The following is a 20,563-nucleotide window of genomic DNA, read 5'->3' on the forward strand; positions in this document are numbered from 1 at the left end:
CGTCAAATCCAGACTGATGGAAGTGCATCAGAGCAGCTGATTTTATATGAGCCTGCTGACCAATGGGTCTTTACAGTGAATCATGGCTGAAGAGATAGAATTAACTAGTTGGCTAGTTTGCTTTCAGGGCCTTTAAACAAAGTTTTTGTTTTTGTTGTAGTACAAATAGTCCCGTCAAACTCCACACTCCAACATGATGTAGAACTTCTTGCTGTAACTATTGAAAGCCTACATAAACAATTTGTAATATTGGGCCTATTTAAACTCTGGCCAAAGGATTTGAAGGTTTGAATGATCTATACCTTTAAGAGTCTTATCATGTGGTCGGACAGGTCGTACATTCACAAAAGGTGATACTGAAATAGCGTTATCTCTTGGTATAGGGAGCCCAGACATCAAATGTATGGGTGGCCTTTTCTGACAACCAACCAATGCGTTATGTCTAACATTATGTTACCTTGTGTTGCTTTTTGCCATGTCCCCAGAATGAGGTCTAGAATTTTTAATGGTGCTAAGCCTGTGCCCATGGCATCACCTGAGTCTTAGGGTAAAGATAACACCTGCATCTGTGACAGCTCTCCACCCATTGAGGAAACCATCAGCCCTCATGTTGGGCGTCCCACTGGAGGCGGTCTCATCCAGGGTATCCATGACAGTGGATACATCCCTGACAAGGTGGGGGTTGACTTTGATTGGTGGTGTGACCCTTTAAACCACTATCAGATCACTGTTAACTGGTCCAATTGCCCGAATGACTTCCAAAAGTGAATGTCTCCAAATTTCCTGCAGCTTGATGCCGATTAGACAGAGATATTCATCAGCATCATCACAAACATTGGCACACCACAGGGGTGCGTCCTCAGCCTCATCCTCGCCACCCTGTTCACCCATGACTGTGTCGCCCCCCACAAAGACAACATCATCTTTAAGTTTGTGGACGACACTGCAGTGATAGAATGCATCACTGGCGGGGGCGAAGCGGCCTACAGGAGGGAGGTGGCCAGCCTGGTGTCATGGTGTGAGGACAACAACCTCACCCTCAACACAGACAAGAAGAAGGAGATGATGGTGGACTTGAGGAAGAAAGAGGAGACCGCATCGGCCATTGTACATCCGGGAGCTTGAAGCAGAGAGGGTGAGCAGCTTTAAATACCTGGGCGTCCACATCAGTGAGGACCTCACTTGTTCACTTAACACCACAAAGCTGGTTGAGAGGGCCCAACAGTAGCTGTATTTTTTGAGGAGGCTGAGGAAGTTTGGCATGTCGCCTGAGATCCTCAGCAACTTCTACAGCTGCATTGTTGAGAGCATCTTGACCACCTGTATCACAGTGTGGTACGGCATCACCTCTGCTATGGACCTCAAACGCCTGCAGAGAGCAGTAAAGACTGCTGAGAAGATCACCAGGAGTCCACTGCCCTCTCTGCAGAGCATCTACCACCACAAAGTCCACTGGAGAGCTGCCTCCATCCTCAAAGACCCCACCCACCCCCAGCACGGACTGTTCACACTCCTACCCTCAGGCCAGAGGTACAGAAGTGTTAAATCCAAGACCACCAGCCTAAATAACTCTTTCTTTCCCACTGCCATCAGACCCCTTAACAGCAGATAGGAGTTTAATCTCTTTTAGAACTGTCCCGACTGTTTACATTTTTGCACATACATAATTGCACAGACTTCAGATTTGCACTGTTTTATTATTATTATTGTTGCTGCTATTTCTTATTTAACACATGTGCCATGTGTAAAAGTGCTTTAAAAGTGCTTTACTTTGTATATTGTATATTTCGGTTGTATGTATATTTCTTATTACACTGTTGGCATTCTGTGGATAGCAAAGGAAGAATTTCATTGCAAAATTAAGAACATGTTTCTTTACTGTGCTCATGACAATAAACACTTTTGACTTTGAATATTGATTGTAGCACAATATGTGCAGATGTCTCCAGTGCACTCTGTGCACATGACAGCAGTACACAGTACAAAGAAAAACAATACGGCAACTTGCATCATACTGAGTGATATATCTACACTAATACAATATATTAATGGTCAAGTGGCATATGCCTCTTTAAGGCCCGGTTTTGTGCGTATGCAAAAATCATAAATTAGACCCCTGATAAGTAACAGTGTGGACAGGTCTGTCTTAAGGATCTGATTCGAGAGACAAATCTAATGTTTCAGAGCTCTGAACAAGGCTTTAAAGTCTAAAGAATAATTTTATGACATTTCGCTATTGTGCATTAATTTATTTTTTACTGTAAAGTCTCCACTCAGCACAAACCATTGTTTTGTTTCCTCCCCCTGATTCTTTTTTCTTCCTTCTCTCTCTTCGCCTGTCTTCTGCCATCTCCTTCCCTGTCTCCTTCCAGGCTCTGTTAGTTCTGCACCAGCCAGAGACCATAGAGCTGTGGAATCCTGACGCTCCCATAGAGACGTTCTGGGACATCAGGTACTTCTTTTTATATTTCCTTATAGAAATGCCTTGCTTTAGTCCACAGTCAAAGCCATGGAACCACAGTGGTCTGCTGTGACTCAACAATCATGTTCTGGTTAGGTTGACACAGTAACTTTGCAGCGTCTTTAGATCACTTTGCATTTGTATGCCTTCACACCAGCAGTGGCTGTGGCTGGAGGTTTTATGCTCTTGGGTTGTCTGTCTGTCCATCCTGACATCCCATTTTTGTGAAAATGATAACTTAGGAACTAGGGCTGAACTATTTCGGGAACAAAATCAAATTTTTCTGATTGATATTGCGATTTTCTTTCGTTTTTTTTAAGTTAGGCTTCAGTTCAATGTTCACTGTGTAATAGATTTAAAACATGTTATGGAGCATTACCACATTGATATACCATCAAAATATTAACTGATCTAATGAAAAAACGATATGAATTGCTGCCAACATGGGCCACGTCTGATCGGTGGGCATGATTGGTACACGAGGAGTCACACTAGGAAGTAGGGATGGGATTCATTAAAGTTTTAGCAGGACTCCTAATCTTACCAATGCTGCTTATCTGTCCGGGACTCTTTTTGTTACCTCTTTGTACCATTTAAGAACAGAATGGACAATTGCTTTATTCTCTTCTACTCTATATAAACATTGTTGAATACTGAACCAGCTCTATTTTGAACAAATAACAATTATAGAGTATAATGTGATAAGAAATCAAATAAACACCCATTTTTAAAATTTCACTATAAGTGACTCTGTAATGTTGGGATTAAAGAAATGTAAAACAAATTAAGTTATTACTCACAACATAAATAAATACAGTGGTAACACGGGTAACACGAATGAGCAGTACATACATACATACATACATACATACATGGGTTAATGACCTTTACTATTAGTCAGCTGAATATTTAGATATGTGTTCATGAATTCTGTCTGAAATGTTGAAAGCATCATCCAAGCTGTTCCTCAGAAAAATAATCTAAATTAGTAGCCTAATTGCTGTATGTAATTATTCTTGAGTCTGAGCGTATCTGAATGACAGTTAGAAGGATGCTTTCACCATTTCAGTAAATTCATGACCGCATAGCTGAACATTTTGCTAACTAATCGTTACCAGTGGCTACTAGCCCGTGTTTGTATAATTTTGTTAACTCTGGGTGGGCTCCTGCTAGCATAACATACCTGGGGTAGATGGGAAAATGGCACTGGAACTACGAGCTAGGCTGTTGAAAACTGCATTTCTCTGTCTGTATGTGAAGTACTTTTGCAAGATATTTTGAAAGATTGCTCATATTTCCGCCCTTACATGCAAAAGACTTGTAGCACTTGTGGCAACGAGCATCGTCTCCATCGATTCTCACACCATTGAACATTCAATTCAGTGGATTGTAAGTGCAATACCATGTTCAGAGCTGCCATGATGCTTGATAAGGACAATTAAGTGAGAATGGATGGATCTGGTGCACCACTGCATATAGCTAGTGCCCTTTTTTTTTTTGTTTTCTCTAAAACATTCAGAGTCACTGTCTTTAAACAATTTTACACAGATAAAAAAAGTGTGCATCAGTATTTAGTGAGTGAATTAAGACTTTGTAGAAAGTATTCATTTCTAGTGATATAACCTGTACATCAACAGACAACAAGGAATGTCATGATTGTGTGAGAAATGGCAAATATTCATGGGTCTTGATGTTTTAAACATATTTTTGGAGTTTACAGGACAATGACCTCTCTCCTTGTATGCTTCTTACTTCAGTTCACAGGTGCTCTTCCTTATCTGTCGCAAACTGATTGGCCAGCAAATGGTTAATGGGACAGAAGTCCTCAAGTGGCTGAGGGAGATCCTCATCTGCAGGAACAAGTTTCTGCTCAAAAACAAGGTACAGTCCCATGTGTCGCACCAGGTTGCTTTGTTGGTCACAAAAAGAGTCAGCAGGCAGGTTATGAGCAACATGCCATCAACTGAACCAATTTTACATTCCTCCTTTGGGAAAATCATTGGCAATTACACTGTAGTAGGTCACTTACTGGCTTAGCAGAGTAGTCCATTTCACACAGAGACTCTGTATTATCTTCGCAGCAAAGGCTCGCAAATTCTCTGCATGTGTTTGTTCACACTGAACCAAGGAGCTGTGGCATGAAGCTGCACCAGTGTGTCATTTCATACTGCACACCGGCACTGCGGATCCAAAAGAGGCATGGCGGTACATGTCATGATGACGTTGACATCTGTGTGGTGTTTTTTTCAAGGTGTTTCCCCGGTGTCCTCCTGTTAATCTCAACTAAAGCCCCACTCAAAGGCCAGTGTGAATGGGGCTACAATCAGTTACTACGTTACTGTTGTTTCATCCCGTAACTTTGCTTTTCAGGTCATTTCTCTTTTATTTGATGAGTGAAGGATCTGTTTAGCTGTCAGACTGTGAACACCATCAGATTGACATGCCCCATCTCTGCGCCTCCGTCTTATCCATTCACACAAGCTGTTTTTATACAGGGCACCAAGCCGCCAATTTGACTTTCAAATTAAAAGCCCCCCGCTAAGAACCCAGTTCTAAACTCCACTGGGGTGCAATGTAAAGCTCTTATTTTGAAGTCAAATTCTTGTCATTGTTCACAGCCCAACTTCGAGCTTCACGTCACGTCATATGTTTACACCTACCTCAGAGGCGGCTTTTGGAAAAGGAGGAATATTACGCCTCCGTTTTAGACAGACAGGCCGGCACATTGCCGTCCTTACCTTGGAGCAAATGTGCCGCCTTTTCTATCTGAAAAGGGCTAGAGTAAGCGCATCAGAGCACAGCAAAATTTTCCCTCCTATCTGCATCTGAAACTGTCACACAGAAGAAAATACAGAGAATGGGTGCATGATTCCCACACTCAAAAGGCAGTGTGAATGGGGCTACTGACTGCGAAGCAGATTGTTGGTCGTGTGTTTGCTGGGAAAGTTAAGGATTAGGAAAGGATTTGATAGGGCATCCTATCTTTAAGGGAAACGATACACAGTGGATTTGGTCCTTGCTCGTTACAGGACTGCGCCACTATGGGCGGTGGCATTCCCATCTGCCGGCAAGCGCAGACCAAGCTGGAGGTATGTCTCTACATGTTCCTGTGGAGTCCAGACACAGAGGCAGTGCTGGTGGCCATGTCGTGTTTCCGCCACCTCTGTGAGGAGGCTGACATCCGCAGTGCCGCTGATGAGGTGCCTGTCCAGAGCATTCTTCCCAACTACGCCACCTTCAGTGAACTGGCCTCTGTCAGCAACATGATGGGAACAGGTTAGTGCTATTCTCATCCTATTCAACTTCAGTTGATAAGGTTTTTCATCTTGAATACAACACCTTAGCTTAATGTTTAGCACTGAACCTCACCCTCTGATAACTTGCTTTTTACTCCACAAAGGAGGTCACGATCTCTGTTGGGATTATAGAAAAAACACTGCCATGATTTTCTTGAAACATTCTAAGGCAACATGGCATTTTGTAATCGAGGCGACAGCAGTTGTAATTGAGTAGTTGATGACGGTAGTTAGTTTTTTTTCTATATGCAAATTAAAATTTAAATCCAATTACAATGTCTACCTTGTGAACATACAGTTTATTGTAACAACTGTTTTTTAATAACAAGTTGCCATTTTTTTTTCAGTCTAAGCATTTTATATTTGTACATTCGTTCGTGATGATAAAGTGTTTTCTGTTTTTTTTTTTACAAATGCTTGTTAAATATGTGTAATATTTCCAGTGTACATGTTTCCAAGTACATGTTAAATGCTTAGCTGAGATAATAATTCTGTTATTATTAATAATAATGATAATGGGGCGCCATTTAGCTCAGTTGGTAGAGCAGACGTCCCATGTGCAGAAGCTTTTTCCTCGCTGCGGCGGCCCCGGGTTCGAGTCTTGTCCTGGGGCCCATTGCCACTTGTCACTCCCCCTCTCTCTCTCATCCTGTTTCCTGTCATATCTTCAGCTGTTCTATCAATAAAGGCCAAAAAAATAAAGATAAAAAACAATAATAATAATAATAATGATAATAATAACAATAGTAATAATACACTTCATTTATAAAGCCACTTTACAAACTGTGTTTACAAAGACAAAATGACTCATTTACAAGTAAAATGAATAAAAATGATAAAACAAAAACACAGAGAAGAAAGAAGATTAGAAGAACGAAAAGCAAATTGAAATACACAGATAAATAGAATAAAATAAATCACATCAAAGGAATTAAGGACAAATAAAAAGATTATGAGCAGTAAAAGGAATACAACAAAGGAAGATGAAAATTCTGTTAAAAAAGGATGACATAAAAGTAAATCTATAAAAGTGTTATTTAAGAAGTGATTTGAAAGAGAACACTGATTCTGCAAGCCGTTACTCCTCAGGTAGGTTGTTCCAAAGTCTAGGGGCGCTGACGGCAAAAGCACAGTCACCCTTACTCGACTTTGGTACAACAAGAATGGTCCCACTCAAGAATCTAAGGCTGCCATTAGGCTCATATGGGGTCAGCATTTCTACTATGTAACTTGGGGCAAGACTGAGACAAGCTTTAAAAGTAATCTGTAAAATCTTAAAATCTATTTGAAAATGGACAGTGAGCCAGTGAAGAGAGGCTAGGATAGGAGTGATGTGATGTTGTCTGTTTAAACCAGCAAGATGCCTAGCTGCTGCATTCTGGACAGGATTTTTGGCTGATGCCGAACAGGAGGGAGTTGCAGTAATCCGAGAAAAGATGAGGGCATGAGTAAGTTTTTCCAGGTCAGGGTCTGACAGTATTGCTTTGATTTTTGGAGATGGTTCTTAAATGCATAAAGCAGGACTGGACAACTTTTTGATGTGTGGTCCAAATAAAAGATCTGAATCAATCATGTCAACTAGATTTATGACACAAGGCTTGATGTTGGCAGATAAGGGTACAAGGGTATTTTCAATGATAGAGTTATACAGTTGTAGAAAATGTTGTGCCATCCAACTTTTGATGTCATTGAGACAGCTAAAAACAGCAGCTAGGCTTTTTGGCTCACCAGGTCTCAGCGGAAAGTATATCTGTGTGGCGTCTGCATAGCAATAGAATGAAACATTGTGACGTTGGATGATGTAGCCAAGAAGAGCACATATAAAAAGTAAATAGCATTGGATCTAAAATCAAACCTTATGGTACACCACAGGCTATTTGTGTTGTAGATGACGTGTAATTACTTAGGGCTGACTTCAAAGGTTCTTCTGAAAGGTAAGAAAAAAAACAACCAAGTACAGTGACCTTGTTGCCCATCCAAGTTTTGAGACAGTTGATTAAAATGGCAACACTTATATCTGAAAGAATTGAAAACTGCGCTCTCTCCATTTTCAGTTGCTAAAAAGAGGTAATTCATTACGTTGAAGAGTCCCACTTCTGTGCTATGTAATGCTGTAAAACCTGACTGGAACTAGTCAAAGGTGTTATTATGACACATAAATCTAAAAGCTGAGTTGAAGCCGTTTTCTCTAAGACTTTGGATGAAAACAGAAGTTTAGAAACTGGGCCAAACTTGAACAATGGGATTCAGATAAGGCTTTTAGTCCTTGCTTCTTTAAGAGAGGTTTGGACCACAGCATGTTTAAAAATGGATGGAAAATTACCGTTAGAAAGTGAGCTATTAATTCGTAGTTTTCAGTCACGTAACCCTCGCACTGATCTGGAGGGCAAAACAGTAGACCTAGATGGCAGCTCATACCAGACTCTGAGTAGAGACATGGCAAAAGCCAGAAAATGTCCCCTTGCAAAGTTATTTAGATCATCTGTCAACCGTAGAAAAGAAACAATATAGACATTAACTGCAAGTGTTGGGCACTTGCCATCCATATACACATACTGTATATTGGATGTTAAAAACTGCCAGGTGGATATTATGAATGTAAAATGTATGGTGTATCATTAAATCTCTCTCTAAATGCCTCCTAATACCCAGTTGGGACCCACAGGCAGAATGTCATTCCTCCCCCTGGAACTTTAGGTGCTACCTGTGTTGCTAACTTGAGGACCTGAACTGTCCTGTTTGGTTTTTGTCTCTACAGGCCGGTCTACCTTGCAGAAGAGGGTTATGGCTTTGCTAAGGAGGGTAGAGCACCCCACACCAGGAAACATTGAGGTAACATTCAGCTCAAACTTTAGCAGATTTTACTTTTTGGTTACCTCCATGGTTCACCTTCATTGATCACTGTTAGATGATTCTTGTGTGGTGTCAGAATTCACCTATTTGTTTTATAAAATGAAATAAAGAAAGCAATGCATATTTGTTTGAGGAATGAGTTAGAAAAGAACAAATAGTGTGTTAAAGTCTTCTAAGAAACACATACTTTTATGAAAAATCTCCACTCTATAACTGAAATGTTTTGTAGCCAGGTTTTGTTTTAACTGCCCATCGCATGTGAGGCATGACTGGCAATTAATGGTGACCAGCTGGTCAGTTTCAGAGATATCTGATTCTGCCAGCCTGAACCGAAAGAGAGAAACTTAATATTTTATGTTATTTACCTAATTTATACACACTCCTTTCAACGCAGCTTATTGTGAGGGTCTTTACCGCTTTTGCCCTCATTTATATTCATGCTTTCTAATGCCTTTCTCCTCTGCTGCCTGCCTGTGTTTCACAGCAGTAGTCCACACAGACCATGGAGCGGAGCAGAAACATGGATGTTACTGGAGTTGATGACAGCGTGTGTTATATAGATCTGTTGCACTGGTTTACAGTACAATATTGTAGTTGATAATTAAAAATATAAAAATAACAACACGGAGGCTTTGTTGTCTGATCCATTTCAACCATTTGAGTAACTAAATAAAGTGCCATGCCACATATTAAATAAAGTAGGATATACTGCAATCTATTTTCAGTTGGATGATATTTGTAGATTATTTAAGATTTATTGATTTTATTTATTTAAGTGAGTTTGTGAGAAGGTGCTATATCCAGGTGCAGGTATATAGATGGGCCTATTTGATAGTCAATGTTTTATTCTAAACACGCATATGTTTGTGTTTGCTGTCAATTATAGTTCTGCTACTCATATGATGTCAGGTTAACATTTTTCATTGGTCGTTTTCTCTTCGCCTGTTTGTGCGCTATTTTTGATGTCCAGTTCATTGTCTGTTGGTTCCATCTTCAGGCTTGGGAGGACACGTATTCTAAATGGGACCAGGCTACCAAGCAGATTCTCAACTTCCCCAAAAACAAGGCAGATGATGGGCAGGTAAGCATGTTACTGAAGGGATCTCTATCCTGGGTACCTGAGCGAAACTGGTGTGCTGCAGTTTAAACTTAAAGGAGTGTCCGGCGTTTGCTGTGTGCTTAAAGACATCACACTTGCTGGTAAAATGCCCTCATCTGGGACAGATTTCTTTGATTTGAGATTAAAACCCCTTGAACTGGCACAACATCCATTTTCATCCAAGTTCAAGCCGTTAAGAGACCTGTCTTAACCATTTTATGACCTGTCCCAGATGGTACCACAGTGCTCGAACACAGGAGATTAAAATACACAAACTGAATTTCATTGTTGATGAAATTCTCAATAACAATTGAAAAGGAGATGGAGAGACATAGTAAGACTCATCATAGACACACACAATATACACACAGGGAGAGAGGTAGACACAAAGCAGGAGGTCCTGCAGTTCATAGGTCAGCAGGTGGAGGTGTGAGGGTGAAATGGGATGTTTCAGGAAAGCAGTGAGTTAAATTCAGAAAAAACATCAGAGTTCAGTTGCAGCCTGAAGCAACATTACAATCATATTATATAAATGTCAAGTTAATAACAAAAGAAACCAAAGCTCCCCCATTACCTGTTTAATTTTATCAGTCTAAAGATATTGCATGTACTAAAGTACACCTGTACACCTCTATAAACTGATTTTTGTAAACTCTTTGAGGTGATTAATGGAAGTGGAATAATAGAGCTAAGTATTTGAGTTAAATAATTTAAGACAGACAAGTTTCCTGCGAATATACAGTGTGAATGCTGACGGCTTAAGTGATTTTGGAAATCTGCTGAATATAATGGAAAATACTTGCCTGAAATGCATGAAACTATAGGAATGAATGATGAAGAATCTGCAGAAAAACAGAATTTTTCAAAAGCTGAAAAGGCAGAAAGGCAAAAAAAAAAAAAAAGGTTTTTCTCCAGTTTTTCCAGCTGCTCTCCACTCTAGCGATGATGTCACGCACTGTAGCTTAGCAATACACACCCATTATTAAATCTGAAGACAAACTAAAAAGCCTTAAAGCTAAAACTGTGATGCATGCAGCATTCACACTGATAATAGGGATCATCTGCTGCTCTTCTCCAATCCACCTGCACACTGAACTTCTATCTTTAGAAGGCGGCCCTGGGTTGGAGTCCCGGCCTGGGGCCCTTTGCTGCGTGTCACTCTCCCTCTCTCTCAACCTGTTTCCTGTCATATCTTCAGCTGTTCTATCAATAAAGCCCAAAAAATATATACTTAAGAAAAAGAAAAACTAGCTCAAAAAGTTTAAAGAAATCTTAAAAGAAACCATGTTTGGCATGACATTTGCTAAGTTGGCGACAGTTTGGGTACCCATATTCGAAACACACCTGATTCAAAAGAATGCCTCCTCGTCAGGCTTCTGCAGAGTTTAATGATTGGCCCATAATTTCAATCAGGTGTGTTGGAGCAGGAAACATCTAAAACATGCCGGACAGTGTTCCCCGAGGAACAGGGTTGAAAAACACTGGTCTAGAGGTAGAGCTGTGATTGAATGTGTGAAACTGCATTGTGTACACAAAGAAACAGTGTAGAATAATACACACTGAGTCATATTGAGTCATACTGAGGTATTGTGCTCCTGGTCTTAAGTGTTTTTATATCCCCCCACAGCAGGAGTGGATCAACATGACGGGCTTCCTGTGTGCTCTGGGTGGTGTATGTCTCCAGCAGCGCAGCACCCCAGGGCCAGCCACCTACAGCCCACCTATGGGCCCTATGAGTGAGCGCAAACACTCCATGATCTCCATGGGCCCATGTGATGTGTCCAACCCAGTGACCTCGGCTTCCTCCTGCTCTTCATCAGCCTCAAGTGAGACACCTGTCAGCCGCTTCCTGGACCGGCTGCTGGCCCTGCTGGTTTGTGGCCACGACAGGGTCGGCCTCCATGTTCGCACTAACGTCAAAGACTTGCTGGGGCTGGAGCTCAACCCAGCCCTCTACCCCATGCTCTTCAACAAGCTGAGGAACAGCATTGGGAAGTTCTTTGACACGCAGGGACCGGTGAGTAGTGCTATGGAAGTTCTTATGAAAATGAATATTTAAATTAGTTTTCAATACTTGAAAACTCACAGTTTGGCTTGCAATTGTGTGAAAGTACATTAAGAGTAACTTAAAACTGGAGTCAGATTCCTTGTGTGTGTACACTTACTGAACTGAATTTGTTTAGTACAAATGGTATAAACTTGTGAAATTGTTGGTGGACAAATATTAACCCAGTTTTTTTCAAGGTGAAATTTACTCGGTGGTTCTCTTGTTTCCAGGTCCCTATCAACGACACTAACACCCAGTTTGTGGAGCAGACCATAGCCATCATGAAGAACCTGTTAGATAACCACACTGAGGGCAGCTCTGAACACCTGGGACAGGCCAGCATCGAGACTATGATGCTCAACTTGGTCAGGTTAGTACTCCCAATGGCCCAGTATCTGTCTCAGTGGAGTTAGCAGTGCTCGCCTATATTGCTACAACTTGTGTCCAGTCTTCCTTCAGACTCTGTGCAGTGCACTGATATCAAATAGGCAGAAGATCTGCATCGAAATTAAAAGGTTATGATTGATAAGTTGTGATGTGGTGATTTTGGCAACACCCTTTTGTGACTGCTGGGACTGCAGACTGTTTGCTGTTGTAATGATACACTAAGAACAGTGTTGCCTCGTTGCTGGTCTTCTGTTGAAAAATTGCCTTCATATTATTTTGTCATCTGACCAACAGAAAAATGACCAGGACATTTTGAACATCCTGTAAATGTCATCTATTTTTGAATTCCTATAGAATAAAATAATTCAACTTTATTCTGCACTGGAGTTGAAAATTATCATTTAGTCAAAACATAGAAGCAGCAAAGGAACATTTGGAAATCCAACATTTAGTGTTTAAAACACCAGTGAATGACTGAAATAGAAAGCCTACTCAGGTTTTGAATTTATTGCGCTTAACATAAATGTTTTTAGATACCAGAACTTGTGGAAAATTGGCGAACATGCTGACAGGCAGTTTTCATTGTATTATGACTTAAAGACAGAAGGTAGTGATCTGAGGTGTACCGGCCTGTGCTCCATCTACCAGGTACGTGCGCATCCTTGGCAATGTTGTCCATGCGATCCAGATCAAAACAAAGCTATGCCAGCTGGTGGAGGTGATGATGGAGAGACGTGATGACCTGTCTTTCTGCCAGGAGATGAAGTTCAGGTCAGTGACAACGGCTGATTGTTAGGCATACATACATCCCTCTGGATGTTTACAGGTCAATTATAAGGTCACCTTGATTACTCCACACCAGCTGCCCATGATACTTTTTGACTAAGACCCTCCAGTCAGAAGAGTGTATTTCTTGTTCCTACAATGTAATGTTTGGGCTTCACTATGTAGAACAGTGTTTCCCCTAGGGTTGAGCTGTGGTGGAGGTGTCACACACTCACATTTTTTTGAACATTTGCAAATTAAGTAAACATGAAGTGCGAAGAGCCAGTTGTTTTAACAAATCTGAATCTGTAATAACAATTTTGGAGGGCACCACTATATGTATTCTGAGTTGGTCACCAAAAATAATGCTGTAACTCTGCTAACTCTGCCCGCTAAGGAAAACATCATGGCTCCTGCCAACACTGCTAGTCCCCAGTATATAACTGTCCTCTGATAGTTCAGTGATAAAAGCAACAGTGCTACACATTTTCATGCCCCAGGCCAGATTAGGATTTGCTGCCCCTAATTTGCTAACCACCAGCACATGGTGTCAGTAGGATTTTTTTAACTAGTGCAGCAGCTTAATTTAAAAGTAAAGTATGGTTACCTTACATATAATTTGTTATTGAGGTGTTATCCCTCTGCATTTTTGTATGCTTCCATGTTTTGTCCTGTTTTTGGGATGTACTCTTACTGACAACATCAGTCTCAGTCCATCTCATTGACTTTCAGGGGGCAGCCCTAGATGTGGCAGTGTTTTACATTTCTGAATGTATTTGTTTATTTTCAGATACATTTTCATCAACCATATAGTATAACCATAATTATAACCATATAACTTAAATTATGAGTTCAACAATTTGTCAGAAGTCAAATAATTTTTGTTGGGGACCCATTAAATTTCTCGAGGACCCACTCAAATGACCACCTGTTGGTCCCAGGGACTCACTATATCAAAAAACCTATCAACATCACTGGGTAAGGAAGAAGTGACAGATGAAAACCCTGCTATAAGGTTAAGTGTTTTCCTCACTTGTCCCACGGACACTATTTTATTTCCCCCTCCCCCTTTTAGAAGGTTTATCCATGCTTTCATCTTCCTCTGTTGTTTATAGGAACAAGATGGTGGAGTATCTGACTGACTGGGTGATGGGAACCTCCAACCAAGCTGCTGATGATGACATCAAGTGTCTGACTAGGTACAGCCCTGTTTATGTGCTCCAGTCGACTAATACATTCTTAGGAACTGAAAGGGCTCCCTCCTCACTGTTGTCACGTGTGTGCGTGTGCGTGTGTGTGTGTGTGTGTGTGTGTGTGTGTGTGTAGGGACCTGGACCAGGCCAGTATGGAGGCAGTAGTGTCTCTTTTAGCTGGTCTTCCTCTGCAGCCAGAGGAGGGAGACGGAGTAGAGCTGATGGAGGCTAAATCTCAGCTCTTCCTAAAGTAAGAACACACTTGCACTAACCCTTAGCAACTGTTGACAGTCATTTGATGGAGCACACCTTCTGTTTTTTCCCTCATAGTGGAGTGGAGGGCAACTATCTGAATATATTTATGTGGGCACGGAGTTGTGTGCGGGGTAGGGGTGTAAATGAGGAATGGTCAATCATGAATACCACTAATTACCAAATTACTTCAAAATCTGATTTTATATTTTTAGAATGATAAGCAGAGCATTTACCTGTCCTTCCAATCATGTAGCTCAGTACAGACATTTGTGTACACACAGTTTTCTGAGACGAATAAGTTAGTTTGACAGTTAGCAATGGGACAACCCGTCAGAGGGCTGTTAGCAGAAGAGTAGAATTCACTCATGGTGTTTACATGCACTGTAATAACCCGGTAACTGTAAACCATACATGCAGCGGGCTTCCGGTTTGGCTGATGGCGGAGTAAGACGTACTGTGGAGTCGCTCTCCCAGGTCTAGTAAAAATTACTGGTCTAACAACTCTTAAACTTCAGATTTATTAGAGTAAGGGCCCGACGAGTGGGGGAAGAATCACCAAAGACCAGGGAAAAAAAGAAAAAATGCCAAAAGCGCAAGAAAAAAACAACTCGACACCGAAAGCTAGCACCAGTGCAGCAGCTCAAGCTAGCACTTATAGCTGAGCGGCGGCAGCAAGCCAGAGGAATCCCGGAAACAAACATGGACTCCAGAGATATCATCAGGGCAATTAATGAGCTGAAAAATGATATCAAGGGGCACAATGATAGTCAGAAATAGGAAATTATTCAACTGAGGCAAGAAGTCAGTGGGAAACTCGATAATCTTGCAACAGCAGTGCAGAGCCTGTCAGACCGCCTTGACGAGGCAGAGTCCTGGGTGGAGCAGGTGGAGGGATGGACTGAGGAGGCAACTGAGACGCTCTGTACATATCTCAAACAACAAAGATCCCTGCAGCAAAAATTAACAGACTTAGAATCTCGGTCGAGAAGAAACAACATACGCATCTTTGGAGTGGCAGAGGGAGAAGGGGGAAACTCGATACTGCAGTTCGTAGAAAAGTTCATTAAAAGCGAGTTGCCAGCATCACAGGACATGGACCTGAAAATACAGCAGGCTCATCGGACCCTGGCTCCCAGATCACGACCCAATGCACCCTCGAGACCCATTGTTGTCAACTTCTTGGAGTTCACCACCAAGGAGTTGATACTGAGAGAAGCTTGGAAAAAAAGGAAAATACAAGTGGGTGGAAGGTTAATCTACTTCGACCATGATTATGCGTCGGAGATAGTTAAAAATCGCAAGGAATATAACGCGATCAAGAAAGCCCTAAAACAAAAGGGGATCCACTTCCAAACACCATACACAAGCATGCAAATTCACTGGGCCACGGGAGTCTGCACATACAGCACCGCATAGGAGGCACAGAGAGAGCTGAAGAAGCTGTGGAACTGTGGAAGAACCAGAGTCAACCGAAGGAGAGATGGCTTTTGGAGCGGTTGGGATGGCGACAAGCAGCTGGGCGCTGGGAGAAGGGGGCCGCCGCGGCTCGGAGAGCAAAGGAAAAACTCAAGGGGTTGCATAGAGGACATACCGAGGATTCATGAACATGGTCTTAAATGGCATTATCCAGCATGAAAACTTTAAATTCAAGACTCTGATGTGTTTCTTTTCTTTTTAAGCTCTACACAGAGCATCAAATGCCTGGGAGGGGCGGCTTCAGTTTTTTATATTACAGTTACTGTTTTTTGACTGATTAACCACCCTTAACATTGGGCCCTCTCGGAGTGAGAGGCTTCTCCCTCGACCCACCAACGGGGTCACAGTTGAGGGGGTCCAAGATCTCCTCTCATTTTTGGAGGTCTGTTATAGTTCATGTTTGTGTTTTTTAGTTGCAGTTCATGTTAGGAGTTTGTTTTGTGGGGGCCCTAACTTGCTCGCTTTGAGGAGTGTACATGATAGGGTCATATAGTCTGAAATGTGCTTCCTTAAATGTGAATGGCTTGAGTAACCCTGTAAAGAGAAGTAAGGTACTTGAAAATCATATTTCTCCAAGAGACTCATATGTCCAAAAACGAACACGAGAAGTTGAAAAAGTTTGGGTATTTAAACTCTTTTTTTTAGTTCATGTGAAAACAGCCGGAAAAGAGCTTTGGCTACGCTGATTTCCAACAGTCTCAATTTTGAATTAATCGTGGAAAAGAGTGATACACAGGGTAGATATATAATTATCAAAGGAAGGATTGATAACATCCTTGTCACATTTGCTAATATATATGCACCTCCAGAGAGCAATAGAAAATTCTTTAAGTCTTTATTCTGCACTTTAACCTCTGAAGATGAAGGAGTATTAGTCTTTGCAGAGGACTGGAACACAGTTCTGAACTACTCTATAGACACAACAAGTACAAAAAGACATAGTTGGCTTAAGTCAAGAGATCTCAACTTGCTAATTCGAGAGACAGGTTTGTTTGATGTCTGGAGGAACCTTCATGCGTCTGAAAAAAGACTATTCCCACTACTCAGCTACTCATTCCAAAATAGACTTCTTTTTGATGAACGTTACAGATAAACACAGGGTGAGGGAATGTTCCATAGGAACAGCAGATATATCAGACCACAATGTAATTTATTTAACTATCCATCTGAATGACAGACAGAAGAGTACACTGTGGAGACTAACTATCAGTGTTCTAAACAAGGAAACCGTTGTTAAGGAGATTAAGAAAGAAACTGACAAATGTATAAAACATAATATGACTGGTCAAGTGGACCCGACCATTATATGGGACACAGTAAAAGCAATAATGAGAGGGAAACTAATTTCAAGAACAGCTTATCTTAAAAAGTTGAAGAGATTAAAATATGATGAACTAGAGAAAACACTGAGAAAAGTAGAGAAGCAACAACCAAAAAATTGTTGAAAAACCAGATTAAAGAATTAAAAGATCAAATAAATAACATTCTGAACGATGAATTGGAAGAGAAACTCAGATTCACTAAACAAAGCTTTCACGAGTCAGGCCCAAAAGCAACAACAATTCTAGCAAAACGCCTTAGGGCTCAACATATGAATAATACAGTACATGAAATAAGAGACCCTATAACCAACAGAATAACTTATGAGCCAGATGAAATCCATAGAACCTTCCAAAATTACTATGAAACTCTATACTCGCAGCCCAAGATTGTAGATGAAGAAAACATCATACAATATTTGTCATTATTAGACCTCCCTTCCATAGGAAAATTTCAAAATGATAATTTAATTGCTCCATATCTTAGTTACATCTTTTCTCACTAAAAGATTTGAGCATCTCCTGCCCAACTTAATTAACGAAGATCAGACAGGGTTTATAAAAGGAGACCGAGACAGAGACCCAACTGCTAGACTAAAAATCGGTGGCCATTTGATAGGTAGTTTTAAGCTATTTAAAGGCATCCGCCGGGGATGCTGTCTTAGCCCCGCACTTTTTGCAATATTCATAGAGCCCCTAGCACAGAGGATAAGACAAAATAAAGAGTTGAGAGGAATCAGCATAGCAAATGAGGACCATCTAATAGGACTCTTTGCGGACGACATCATTATCTATCTTCAAAATCCTTATTTAACAGTCTCTAAACTCATGGCGACTTTAGACGAGTATGGCCAAAAATCAGGTTATAGATTGAACATAACTAAGACACAAATACTCCCTTTTAATTACACACCAAGTAAAGATATAAGACTGAAATATAAAGTGAAGTGGGAAGCAAAATCATTAAAATATTGGGAGTGTTGATTTGTCAGAAACTTGATAAAATATACGAAATAAGCTACAAAATAATAAATGATAAGATACAGGGAGATATTAAAAAGTGGTCCACACTTGGGTTAGACTTTAGTTCAAAGATCGAGGCAGTGAAAATGAACGTGCTGCCAAGGCTGCTGTACCTTTTTTTATCATTACCTGTCAGAATCCCAGATTCACAGTTTTCAGTGTGGGACAAACAGTTATCAAGGTTTATCTGGGCTGGAGCAAGACAAAGGGTAAGATTTAAAACACTTCAAATTGACAAAAACTATGGAGGCCTTGCAATACCAAATCTAGGGGAATACTATTATGCTGCCCAAATGAGATACTTCATCTACTGGTGTTCTCCAGAGTACCAAGCTAGGTGGAAAGACATTGAATAAAATATGGTTAATTATCGACCTCAAACCAGGTTAGGTGGAAAAGAACACACAGACCACAAGGGAGAAAATTTAATCTTGGAGGATGCATTGAAAAATTGATAGGAGATAGTTAAAAAAAAATATAAACTAGAAGGAGACAGTAAACTTCTAATTTGGCCTTCCTAAACATCTCAGTTTAGTCCTGGAGAAACTGACATCACATTTGCAAGGTGGAGAGAAAAGGGGATTACAGCGATGTGTACACTCTTGGAGGGAAAAACTTTCAAATCTTTTGAAAAACTCAAATGAGAATTTGATTGAGATAACGGTGACCTGTTTAGATACTTACAGCTAAGACATTTCTGTTAGACAGAAATCAAAAGAGGAGTTTCAGCAGAAGGAAACAAAGTGATTGAAATGTTTACTAATGCATATAAACGTACACCTGTAAAGATTGTCTCTAAATTGTATAGAGGTCTACAAAAACGAAATGGAAGGAACTCATTATGAAGTGGAAATGGGAGCTAGAACTGAACATTAAACTGTCGGAGAGTGATTGGCATCCTATGTGTAGAACTCAACAAACTTCCACCAGCTCTAAAAGATGGAGGGAGTTTGGATAGAAGAATGTAATTTGCTTCTTCATTACAGCACACATCAAAAATAAACAAATAGGTGAACAGCAGCAATGCTGGAGACAATGTGGGCAGATGAGTGCCAATCACACGCATGTATTTTGGTCATGTGTAAAATTGCAGGAGTTCTGGGACAGAGTAGTTCAGATTCTGGAAGAGATCTTTTCCTACAGGATACCCAGGGATCCCCGGATACTGTACCTGGGCTTGATTCCAGAAGGTACTATTCAAAAGAAAGACTTGTATCTTTTCAAACTACTGATCTTGGCATGTAGTTTGGTCAAACACTCAACAGACCTAATGGACAGTGATAAAAGCTGCAACAAGAGTGGTGTGCCCCACCTTCACATCCCCCTTTTTTCTTTTTTTTCTTTTTTTTTAGTTTTCTCCTCGCCAGGTTGGAGATTGCATTGCTGTGCACTTGATTTTGTTTGTGGAAAAAAAGGAAAAATGCAAAATAAATAAAAAGTAAAAAAATAAAAATAATCATACATGCAGCTTGTATACACTGTGCGTTTGTGTCAGCAATGAGCAAGACAGACTGACAACCCTAACAATGTGAATGTATCTGAATTTTACAAAAACTAAAGTGTTCATGTGTGGAAAACATTGACTGTTAGGGATGTCCCAATCCGGGCATTTTCTGCTGATCGGAATCGGCGATTTTGAACGTGGACCCAAGCCAGATTTTTTATTTTTTTTTTAAATGTCAGAGCACAATTTGTGGCAGAACGCAGATGCGCGCGTAGCGTTACTCTGGCAAACCTGTGGATACAATGTCTGCAGTGTGGAAATAACTTAGAAAGCGAAAGCAGTCCAACGGTATGACATATACAAAACAAACACTCAAAGAATACAACGTGTTCACTCGAGAGTACAGGCAAGGACACCGAAGCAGCAAACAGTCGCGGATACTTTCAAAAGGACAGAGAAACATCCTCGAGACAGCAACATGTGCACAAATATTACAGAGAGGGTCATCAAATTAATTGCTCTGGTTAACCAGCTATTTCCGTGGTAGAGGATCAGGGTTTTCTTCGTCACCTGGAGTTTTTGAATCCCCGGTATGCCCTACCATCTCTGCATTACATTAACTCCACTTTCGGTTACAACGTGCCGGTATGCACACTCGTTCCGTGGGTCTCATACAGCAGAGCATGTAAAACAGGCAATCGAGGAGATGCTGAACACATTTGAAATAGACAAGCAACGTGTCCACGTCATTTTATGTGACAACATAAAAAATATGAAAAAAGCAATGGATGATATGGAGCTACCAAGCGTGGGCTACGTCTCACACACACTTCAGCTGGCTGTACACGAGGGTCTGCTGTCACAGTGCAGCGTCACAGACTCACCTGCTAACACAAGGAAGGTGGAGGCCAGTGTTGCAATAGCATATGCAGAATAAGAAAGAGC

General features: G+C 40.9%; 1 protein-coding gene across 6 annotated transcripts in view; it reads left to right on the plus strand.

Annotated features, from left to right (window-relative positions):
• nf1a (neurofibromin 1a) overlaps positions 1-20,563 on the plus strand; it is a 145,937-nt gene that overhangs the window by 48,101 nt on the left and 77,273 nt on the right. For 4 of the 6 annotated variants that reach the window (XM_030404119.1, XM_030404165.1, XM_030404137.1 and 1 more), the window contains 10 exons: positions 2,373-2,452; positions 4,219-4,342; positions 5,491-5,737; positions 8,516-8,589; positions 9,608-9,691; positions 11,337-11,726; positions 11,987-12,126; positions 12,792-12,914; positions 14,024-14,107; positions 14,235-14,351. In XM_030404119.1, the coding sequence (XP_030259979.1) occupies positions 2,373-2,452; positions 4,219-4,342; positions 5,491-5,737; positions 8,516-8,589; positions 9,608-9,691; positions 11,337-11,726; positions 11,987-12,126; positions 12,792-12,914; positions 14,024-14,107; positions 14,235-14,351 (1,463 nt within the window). The remainder of the gene's footprint in view (positions 1-2,372; positions 2,453-4,218; positions 4,343-5,490; positions 5,738-8,515; positions 8,590-9,607; positions 9,692-11,336; positions 11,727-11,986; positions 12,127-12,791; positions 12,915-14,023; positions 14,108-14,234; positions 14,352-20,563) is intronic. The other 2 variants (XM_030404128.1, XM_030404155.1) reach the window with 1 other exon arrangement.

Source organism: Sparus aurata, chromosome 2 (genome assembly GCF_900880675.1).
Source record: "Sparus aurata chromosome 2, fSpaAur1.1, whole genome shotgun sequence".
Lineage (NCBI taxonomy): Eukaryota > Metazoa > Chordata > Actinopteri > Spariformes > Sparidae > Sparus > Sparus aurata.